Source organism: Mizuhopecten yessoensis, unplaced genomic scaffold (assembly GCF_002113885.1).
Source record: "Mizuhopecten yessoensis strain PY_sf001 unplaced genomic scaffold, ASM211388v2 scaffold10041, whole genome shotgun sequence".
Lineage (NCBI taxonomy): Eukaryota > Metazoa > Mollusca > Bivalvia > Pectinida > Pectinidae > Mizuhopecten > Mizuhopecten yessoensis.
The window spans coordinates 42,837-54,117 of NW_018408349.1; the positions used below are offsets into that span (position 1 = coordinate 42,837).

Genomic DNA, 11,281 nt, shown 5'->3' on the forward strand with positions numbered 1-11,281 from the left:
GTCGAGATAGTGCAGCCTCACTGACATATGAATGGGTCGAGGTGATATATACCAGGTATCAGAGATGTTGTGGACTACTTTGACATACTGTTTGTAGTACATCGACAAGGAACTGGACGTTTTCGATCCCCTTTCAAGATCTCCGATTGTTGTCACAGATCAAGACATAGCATCACATATGAACGAGGTAATAGTTTTTCTGTTTTCCACGAATGATTGAATAAAATCTGGAAACTATACAGTTTATCAGGAAATTATTCGACAAAGAAGTGAACTGATAAGTGGTGAAAAATAACAAGGGGGTTTCGTTTGGAAAGGTATCATCTTCCAGCATCCCCTACATCAGTCCCTTGGCCTTGTTACCGATGTGTTTCATAACCGGTATAGCCCTGAGTGAGGCTCTCAAATTTCATATAACCCAAGGAAAATGATACCTACAACTGGATAGCAAACATTCGCAATGGTGTCCCACTCAGTGCTTAACAATGTAGCAGAATTTGACTGGGTCGATCGCCGGCAACCAGGTAGACCAATAGGTAGAGCGTCAATCTAGAATTAGGAGGTCCTGGGTTTGAAATCCGGTCTGACCATGCATTTTCCTTTTCCTGTTTCAGTGGTTTCCGTGACCAAACGTTGTTTCCTGTACGGAGTTAATGTTTAACAAGGGGATACCCGAACCTGGGTTGTCTTCGGGTGAAAATGCCATTCACGACTTCTTTTAACAAGGAATGACCTTCAATCTCCCTGGGGGATAGTGCAATTTATCTAACACTAATGTCACTGAGCATTAGTTTATGAACTCACTTCATAATTGTTTGAAGTATCGTGTCGGCGTCACTTTCAGATCAGCGTCACCAAGGTCAAAATCCCTCACTGCCAAGATTGGTGCATGATGATTTATGGCATTTAAAGTTTTCAGATCTGTACCGTCAGGGCAACTACAGTATTATGATTCAATGCATTGTATTCGTTGATCAGGCTTAAGAACCTTTCTTTAAACGTCATAGGCACACGCCTACCCTGAAACCAACGTCGCAAGAGTTGAGGCTGCTATGATGTCCGAGCCCTTTTAAGCAATGTTCATTTCAGTGTTTATCATGACTGAACAGTGTGTTCCGATTGTCTACACTATGTTCATGTCCAAATCATGGAGATCAAGGTCATTGAAACGTATCAACGGTAACAGCAGACTGTGTCCTGTAGTGTGCATCACTTTAAACTGGCAAAACTTAACAGAATTGTAGGTCATCATTAGACAGTGCCTCTATGCCACTGTCTACTCTGTATTGATATGTCAAAGCAAGAAGTTAAAAGTTAACTCACCAGCCAACTTTTGGCATCCTTGATAATCCAGGGGTTAGGCTCACTTTCGCTCTCTACACCCCTGGAATATGTCATAGCAAAATCGAAGGCTCAGCCTGTACAACCTTGTGGGTGAGACAAGAAGCCTGGTTTGATCCTTTGATGTACATCAAATGGATATGTTGGTTGCGTAACGGTAAAATGGACTGGCTCTGAAGTCAGGTGTCGTTCCTCTGTAATCTTCAAAGGACATGTATCAGCCTACTGATTGGTCAGGATTTTTCACCGGAGACCAATCAAATAAGTAGCAGTGTGCCTTCAATTTTGCTATGACATATACCAGGGGTGAAGAGAGCGAAAGTGAGCATAACCCCTGGAGTATCGAGGATGACTTTAGGTGGTGTGTACGAAAATAATTATGGTTCCTCGTTTATGTCTTTAGTATAAATCGGCTTCAAGCATGAATTTCAGGATTCAGCTTCATTGAATGTTTTCTCAAAGAAGAAATGTAAACTTTTTAGCATTGTTTTCTTTAATAGTTATGTACATCAGAAAATAATTTTATAAATATGTAATACTGCTATAAATTATTTAACACAAGTTCAATTAAAAAGCATTCAGCCAAATGCATGATTTATTATAGTCCGTGTACCTAGCTAATGCATGTCAACTTTGCTTGAACCATATTCCACGGTTTTAAAACAGCATCGTCTGGAGTGACTTTCTCACATTGGCCATTTCCTGCTGTTGCTGTAAAGTAAAAGGATCAAATGCAGTTAACCATGCCATCGGTGTAGCAGCTAGCATTGAATGCAACTTTTGGTCAGTTTAGCAAGTCAAGCGCCCCTCTTAATACTATAAACACTCTACTGAGCCTGTTTAATCTCCATACATTTAAATATCATCATATAACTAATATCTATGCCAAGTTACATGCTTATCCCCAAATGCCTTTTATGTACAATCAGCAGATAAACATTGGAAATAGGCAGAACATTTGATAAAACAATGAAATCGGTTTACTTTAACGATTAAAGCAGATACTTTCCTTGAGGCTAGGAGACTTAAAATTACTAGCAAAACAAACTTCATATATTAAATCAATCATTTTACAGTAGTTTTGGTGGCAAATGCCATTTTTGATTTGTAAGTTAACTTTGATAAGCAAAAAGACAAATCAGGACCTGGAACTCACTTTAGCCACAGGTGTTGAGCAAATATTATATGATATATATAATATACAATACTTACAATTGATATCTTATACTTATAGCATATAAAGGGTGTCCTGCACCTATTAATTCACTTAAGTTTAAGAGACATTTGAAATAGCCAAGTTTGATGTGTCCAGAAGCCATAACTCGGTATAAAACAAAAGGAAAGTATGTAGTCAATATGCAATTTATGTAAGTCTACTTAAATGAGAAAATTTGAAAATTTCAAGTCAAAATATTAACTAGAAAGGAAATTATTGAGAAATCAAAACACTTTTCATTTGGAAATTACCTAAAACAACCCCCTGTCTTAATCCTTCGTTTTATATAAACAATCGTTAAGTGACGATTGAATTTCTGTCATTTTTCATTCTTTTACATATTATGCTTGTCTAATTTATACATGTTTTCAAAAACAGAAATGGTATTATTTTGGTATTTAAGCTCATTTTGAAAACAGCAAACTATATTTGTGATTTACCCTACCCCTTTTGGTACCCCTCGAAACCCACTTTCGGTCAAAGTTTTACCTTAGCTTTTCCGCATGTCATACAATAGGACATCTTTGAACAAAATAAGGAGGTAAATATCAGAATATACCAAGGCCCAAAAAAGGGCCTTATAGACACTCATCCTTTGATCTTCTTCTTGATATGTTATACCAATAATAAACTTTAATAAAATGATCAGAGTAAAACAAAGCAAAGTATATCTAACCAAATAGGTATTTTTAATGTTGATTAAAAAAGAATCATCCACATTGATAAAACTTACAGTATCCATCAGAATTTTTTTCTGCAAAAGTGTCATTTCTTTCTTCAATTCTGTTTGAACAGTTGACTGCTGAGAGTTGTGGCATGTTCCCAGATCATCCATTCCCTGTTGAGAAGAAAATACATTAAAATGTTCTTTCAGACTAACTGAAGAAATATTGAAAAACCAGATCCACTGTGCATGACTCCCTTCATAAGACAAATAATTAGAGCAAAGTAAGCCTCTGGTTATCTAGTAACCCCAGCGATTGTCATTGACTGCTAAATAAACTTAAAGGCAATTCAGCATTATTGCAATTGACTTTTCTTTGTTTCTTGGTCCTCGTACTTGTCATGTCTGTAAGATATTGCACAAGTTATAGTCTACATAAAATCATGAGTATTGTAAATATGAATAGGGTTTTTCACCGTTGCCTGGAAAATGTGCATGCTAACTAGAGATTTATGTACCATAGAGTTAACATCACTTTGGTCAAACTTGTGTTGTTGATAAGGTTTTTGCCAGAGACACCTTATCCTGTTCTGGACTAGTACTAGACTTTCAATAGTTTATGCCAAACAAATAATTTGCATTTTGGCTGAAAATTGTGCTAGTTATTGTCCGAATTGCATTTTATGGCAATAAATAAGTTATTTCAATATGGGATTAATATTTTTAAAGTAATTTTTCTGCAAAGTTTTTTAAAAGATGTGAAAATTCAGAAGTTATGGTCTGGAATATATTTGAAAGTATAAGTCTGCAATCTATTTCAAGTAAATAGCAGGAAAATCCAAGAATTTGAGAGCAGTGGGTCATTGCAGCAATTTTTAATCAAGATAAAATTTAAGAGGGGCCATTCTATGTAAATGAAAAGAAAATTGGAACATGGAGGGGTCAATGTCAGTTTTGAGGGGTCAATGGCCCTATGGTCCCCCCTCCAAGATATTCCTGTATGGTCATGCTGATCTGGCTTTTGAAATCAAGAAAGGCGATGTATTTTTTTTTAANAGGCGATGTATTGTTAATATTGTAGTTAATATACTAAATGTAAAGATTTTAGTGATAACCTTACCTTTACATACTGTTCATGAAGCTGTCTGATAGTCTTAAGTCTTTGACTTTGAACCACTCTGGCCTGCTGGAAAAGCTTTTGTTGCTGCTTGAAAAGAGTCTGGAATTGAAGAAGTATACACATCTTAAGGACTTTACTATAACTTATGATTAGAAACATGATTTTCAGTTTTGGGTGAGTGAGTTTTTAATTTTAGCAAAGTTAACCTAGCTGTCTTCAAAAACTAAATGGGACTTTTAAGACAGCTAAAAATATTTAACCTATTATTTCAAGCAGATCTATATGAGACTTGCAATTCAGTTGACTGATAGAACATTGTTACTGATTGTAAAATTCTATAATAAATATCTTACATGACAATATGTATTATTATGAGAAATATCAAAGACATTTGATTTAAAATGTCCTGTCAAAAGGAAATTTTATATTCATCTAGAAAATATGTCTCAATAAAATCAAATAACTATCTGAATACTTTTGCATCAACATAAATGACTTGATATAGCATTGAAGAAAAAAAAATATGACTAAAGAGGAATCTTTCCTAATTTCAAGTTTTATTTAGCTTTTAAATGGAACTTTAATTATAGCTGTAATTTGTAAATGGCTATATTAAATGCTGCTCTCCTAGAAAGATTAAAACACCAAACATACCACAAGTTTTTCCTCTTGCTCTTTTGTCTTCTCAAGATCAGCTTCCCATTGGTTGAACACAGTGGTTACCTGTCTACAGTACTCGGAGTGCAGCTTGCCTCTGAAATGTAAATTATAAGATGAAGAAAATTTGACAAGGTCAGTTTATTTAAATAACCATTTGGTTTGGAATTAAGTTATCAGAGATTTACTTGAAGGGGTATTTTGGAAAGCAACAATTTGACTTCATTGATTCTATCCCTCCACCGCAACACGAGATGAACAAAATAACATTGCTCATTACTTATCGCAGCATCACTGTCAACTTTCTTTCTGTTTACAAGTATAGCTTTTTTTTTAATCTTATCCTATGAAAGATGCTTAGTTGATTTTGTTGAAGTAACTGTAATGGTTAAGCAAGGTGGTTATATCAGTGACTAAGAAATTCAAGACTCTTCAATACAGTTTTGGTCTTTGAAAAGAAAAGAAATCTATCAGACTGTCTGTACCTTCTTTGTAATATAGGTTCACAGGCATGTGCCTAGTACATTTATGTATTACTATGGAAAAAAGACTTATTTCTGCAAAGAATTAATAACAACTCATTTAATTAAATACAATTTCATAGTTTTGCATTTTTGAAAAGAATATTCCTATACATCTGTCAAACAAGTTCTATATTATTCAAAATGGGATTATACATTTGGTAGGCTATATGCTGTTATTTAAATGATATACATTGGTATTTTTTCTAGGGAAATATATATAATTGTTACACCTCAAGTGAATTTCTAGCTATTTGATTGGTTGGGAGAAAATTAAACAAAAATCTCTGTCACCCTCCGAAAATACATTGGTTTTAAGGGGCGCGGGTGATATTGCCATGAGACAGTGAAAAATATCACATGCGCAAAAAATGTGCGTGCACCGCTTCGTTTCCCGAACGTGATGGTCACAAGGACGTTTGACGGCAAGAGCCAATTTCATCAAGCGCTGGTGCGATAGCGATTGTAAACAGCAGACTATCAACAAACAAGATGTCATTATCGAGGTTTGCTGCCGTTTCTGAGCTACATTGACTTTTGGTGTAACAAAATAGATATGACATTCATTAGCAGGTGACAGTGAATAGTCTCAACCCTCAAAAACCCATTGTCACCCTCGGCTTCGCCTCGGGTGACAATGGTTTTCTCGGGTTGACAATATTCACTGTCACCTGCTAATGAATGTCATATTTATATAATATGCAATTTTCAAATGGTGAATATTGAAAGAAACTCACCTTTCAACTTGCTGCATTTTCCAGATTTCTTCAACTTTTTTATTGCTAGTCTTCAGCGAATTTTGAGTGAATTGTTCAAGACGTTTTCTTTTATTGACTAAAGTCTTTGTAATGTCAGCTACAAAAGAATACCAGGTAATACAGTTTACCCCTTGACCTTAAGTAGCATTAATTTTATACTAACTCTAAAAAGAAATAATTGGAAAAAACAAAGAAGTTGAACAATGCTTAACAGGACTAGAAATCATAAATGACCCCTTGGCAATGACCTTACTGTTAACCTGGGGACCATGAAAAAAGAACTTATCCCAGGTATTAAATTTTGATGAAAATATGTAAAGAAATGAAGTCGATGGAGTGATGAAACTTCCTTACTGATCAGTGGCAAGTACTTTCAGTGGTTGGACTATTTTCTATAGCTTCATCGCAATTTCACAATTGGTTGACATACTGGAAGAAGCCAAAAGCAAAGGAAACCAGTCCATGATGTGATGAAGTTGCAATCAAAAGGATTTTTAATTGTTTAAGACTGCAGGGAATTTCACTTCTACAAAATGTATATGAACTGTGAGGTCTCCAACATTTTAGGGTGAAGGGTCCTTTGACCTAATAGGAACCAATGAAAATCCTTGACCACAACAATCATCAAACTATAATTGAAACATTATAAGAAAACCCTCTTGTCACCAAGAAAGGCTACAAATAGTTTCATAGCAATTTTGTGTCACTCGCCGCAACTCATCACCTCTTACCTCCAAAGCATTCCAGCATCTTTTGCATTTCATTGCTGAAAATGAAGTGGACAAAAAAGAGTGAAAACATGAAACAAAAATTTCTTACATGATTGAAATTTCCATAATTTTGATATTTATCTGTTTACACATTCAGCTATGGTCACACGATGCAATGTTGTACAGTTTTACTGGTTGATGCAAGTACATGTACTAAGTAGAAAGCTGATTTTATGAAACAACAAGAGGCCCAATGGGCCTGAATTGCTCACCTGGTATTAATCTCACACTTGTAATCTTAAAAGTGGACTAAAATACAACTACAGGTAGAATATCAGTGTTGGATTCATAAGAACCTATCAAAAGATTTAAACTGTGTGACGCCCGTGACCTTGAATGTCGAACAAGGACATTAGGTTGAACAGAGTTTATATATAGTCTTCCAACCCAGCATGCTTCTAGCAAAATATCATTACCCTATACAGAACAAATCATTTAAAGATTTTAAACATATTTTGACCACTGTGACCTTGAATATATGTCAAGGTCATTCATTTGAACAAACTTGGTAGCCCTTCATCCCAGCATGTTACCGGCCAAATATCATCACCTTAGCTGTCTCGGTTATTCAGAAAAAGTTGTTTAAAGGTTTTATACATATTTGACCCCTGTGACCTTGAATATAAGTCAAGGTCATTTATTTGAACAGACTTGGTAGCCCTTCATCCCAGCATGCTTCTGGCCAAATATCATCACCCTATGCCTTTTGGTTACTGAGAAGAAGTTGTTTAAAGTAAAAAGTTGACGCCGTACTGACGCCGCACCATGCCATAAGCTCACTTGGCCCTTCGGGCAAGGTGAGCTAACAACAAGCAAAGTAGTTCAGATTAATAGCATTTATTCATGAATACAACATTTGGCAACATAAGGGTACTCACAGACACTGCGCTTAACCTATTAGAATTTTGAAGTCTTGATGAAGTGGCGCAGGACCGTCCGAAAACTTGCATGCATTATTGATAGTGTCCATATATGTCAAATAATATTGACAGTCTATATATACTATAGGGCTGTATGGACTGTGTGAAAACACCTGTGGCATATGACGTAATTCTGGTGGAGCCCACAGCGGAACCGGACTGTGCCAAAGGTCAATTGTAGTTCATTTGTTGAGTTGACGGGTTAATGGGGTGACAGGAAGCAGCTGAGCTGTGTAACGACCCCTACATGCTACAGCTCCCTCTGCGAATGGGGTCAGGAGCTGAGTTACACCGAAGTGATATGGCCCAAACAGTGGCGGACACAGAGGGATTTTTTGGGCTTCAAGAAACCTCACAGCCTGAAAATCATGTATTTTCACTATTTTCCTCAATTTCCCCCCACATGGAAACCCCCTCCCCCAGATAGGTCTCTGGATCCGCCACTGCCAAATGAAATGATGTGCAGCATACATGAGAGCCCCCATGAGTTCATGTGTGAACATTCACAAGAAGTCTGGGAATTAGCTTTCATAAATATCTGAAGGATTGTAAGACATCTTATAGATTATCACACTTACTTGAACTCTCCATGGTCTTCAGCTCCCCTTTTCTTTCCCAGTCTAGGAATGATTGGAGTTTCGTCTAAAAATGTAATTCCGAGTTTCAATTTTATTTTGGATTTGAAAATTTTCACACAAATATCAGAAATGAGCCATAGTATATCATATGTGTATTTCAGACGTTTCTAAAGAACCCCTAGCTGTGCTCCAATTCTCGGTTGCTCTGAATCAATAAAAACTTACTTCCGTTTACCGACACGGTGGCAAAGTAGGCCTAACTTAGGCCTATTTCATTGATCAAAAACGAACCTCTTGAAGGGCTACTGTCCGGACTGTTTTCCTTGGATTCCATTTCGTCGTCATCATCATGATCGTCTAGACCTATCTTCGACTTTGTATGTTGTTTTTGCTGTTTTGGAGAACCACCGATATTCCTTTTTTGTGCACGGGCTAGAGGCATTGTTTTCTTTTCAGTCTTGCCGGATGCAATAAGCAGACGAAATATTGACTTCCGGCGGCGTACGTGAAATGTACATAAAATAGATCTAACATTACTAAGTAAACATTTCGCGAACATGCTCTTAATTCGACTTTCATAGAATTATATTAGATCAAAATAGTAAATGTGTTTGTATAATATTCGATGGTCAAACATCAGGATATAAATGAGAATTGCGTACGAATACGTATTGGATCCAAAAGAAATTTTGGCGCGAAATTAGAATAATGTAGTCAAGATTATTAAGGATTCGTGTTTCGTCAAATTTATTAAATACAGTTTAACATATATTTCTTAACCCTTTTGTTAAGACTCATAATAATTTATTTATGCTACCACTGACAGTTCATGATATTTCCAAAACATTTAAATACAGATCTAGAGAAATTGATTTACTATAAACTTACTAACTGTAAGAAATTCCTGAATGTAGAACAGAAAAAGAAGCTGAATTGTTATTGATATAACAGGAAATAACTTAAGTATGAATTCCTAATAGTATAATAATATACAGGTATGCCGAATACGCAGGACCGAGACTGTCAGCAGTCATTGTGAAAATCTATGGTTAATAACAATGGACAAAAGCATCCAAATCATATAATCTGTCTGTACAAACAATTAATCACTATCACGGACCTCTCACTATAAATACAAATCATGTGAGGATTTCTGATGTGCATGCAACTGCTTATTTGCTTACATGGCAGCAACATGCCTAGATGTTTACCAGATAACTATCAAATTTGCACGTTAATTTAGCTCCACTTTGAGTATTGTAAACTTAGGTGTTAACAATGTACACAAGATGGCAATACTCTGACACCTCAAATAAATTCTGCTACACTTTGTTGAGTATCTGTCAAGGGCCCCCTCATCTCGATTCAAACTGGCCCACTGAGGTGTATCCAGATGACTTCCTTTATCTGCCACTTGAACACTGATTGCTTTCTCTGTCCACCACTATGGATTATCCCAGTCAATAACATGAGTCTAAGTTAAGGCATATTAACCTGCGATTTATTGACCTGGGTCCACTCCCAACAGTTTCATTCTTTGGTTTCAGTGACTTTTACAAAGGCTGACACCCAAGGATGCGTCATACCAAATTTGGACAAATCCTGTCATTCGTACAGAAGAAGAAGGTTTTTGAAGAATTTGCTATGTTTTCCTTAATGTGGCCCCCCCCATTATGATTTGTCAGCTTGGATGTCAATCAAACTTCATTATGATTTGTCAGCTGGGATGTCAATCAAACTTCATTTTGATTTGTCAGCTGGGAGGTCAATCAAACTTCATTATGATTTGTCAGCTGGGATGTCAATCAAACTTCATTATGATTTGTCAGCTGGGATGGCAATCGAACTTCATTTTGATTTGTTAGCTGGTGTGTTTTAAAACCTTTATTTGATACACACAACAGAAAATGAAATGGTTTAAAAGTTTTTATTTTTTCTTTCTCTTTTGAAAATTGCCATGCACCCAAAAAGGATAAATAAACTTGAAATGGATAAGATACACACAATATCAGCATGCAGCAGTTTTAAGGATGACAGTGTCATCATTACAAACAAAACACAACACAAGGCACAACAGTAACAAGATATATAAGGTGTAACACAAACACACATCGCGCACCAAAATGATACAAATTTCAATGAAGATCAATGTTTTCTCAGATACAAACTAGTCAAAAGATAGGATTCAGATCACGTATAGTGTAAGTAATTCCTGTGAAATACACAATGTCATGGCATAATTTTTCATATTTCATTTTAAAATACAATAAAAAACATGAAAAACATACAAATTGTTGTTTTTATTAGAGGAAATTGCTGAACTGAAAAATACAGCTGCTTTACCTAACAGGGTTCAAATTAACATTATTTAGTGTTAGAGACACATTTCATTCCAAAAATAACACAATGTACAACAATAAACAAAACAAGTACATTGACATCATAGAGTGTCAAACATAAACACACGCAACTTCTAGGATAAGTATTATTTGGCATGATTGTTAACAATTTCTCGGATGAACAACACATTTATTTCTGTATAAAGTGTTGGATTTTCTCATCTAGTTTCAATGGTAGGGATACATTGGATTTGTTAAGGTTGAGAGTCCCAGCTCTCTTTGTTAAATCTCCCAACAAAAAAGAGTTCCAAACTGGTTAAATATGTTTCTGACTTTGGAGTTGCTTGACCATTGACTATAAGAAACAATTATTTATGACAGATGTATATATTTATTG

The 11,281-nt window shown here is 35.7% G+C and overlaps 1 protein-coding gene across 1 annotated transcript; it reads right to left on the minus strand.

Moving 5' to 3' along the window:
- Window positions 1–1,910: 1,910 nt before the first annotated feature.
- LOC110459334 (synaptonemal complex protein 3-like) lies at window positions 1,911–9,046 on the minus strand. Its single transcript, XM_021511540.1, has 8 exons — window positions 8,837–9,046; window positions 8,546–8,609; window positions 7,009–7,043; window positions 6,257–6,374; window positions 4,996–5,095; window positions 4,342–4,440; window positions 3,291–3,395; window positions 1,911–2,052 (listed from the first exon to the last, which is right to left on the minus strand). Exons 1-8 carry the CDS (start codon window positions 8,985–8,987, stop codon window positions 1,999–2,001), a joined length of 726 nt encoding a protein of 241 aa, XP_021367215.1. The 5' UTR covers window positions 8,988–9,046; the 3' UTR covers window positions 1,911–1,998.
- Window positions 9,047–11,281: the final 2,235 nt, after the last annotated feature.

Coding starts and splice junctions, on each gene's coding strand:
- LOC110459334 (XM_021511540.1), bottom strand. CDS start 8,987: ATGCCTCTAGCCCGTGCACAAAAAAGGAATATCGGTGGTTCTCCAAAA. Junction 7,044..8,545: donor GAAGACCATGGAGAGTTCAA/GTAAGTGTGATA, acceptor CTTCATTTTCAG/CAATGAAATGCAAAAGATGC. Junction 2,053..3,290: donor AAAAAATTCTGATGGATACT/GTAAGTTTTATC, acceptor TTTACTTTACAG/CAACAGCAGGAAATGGCCAA.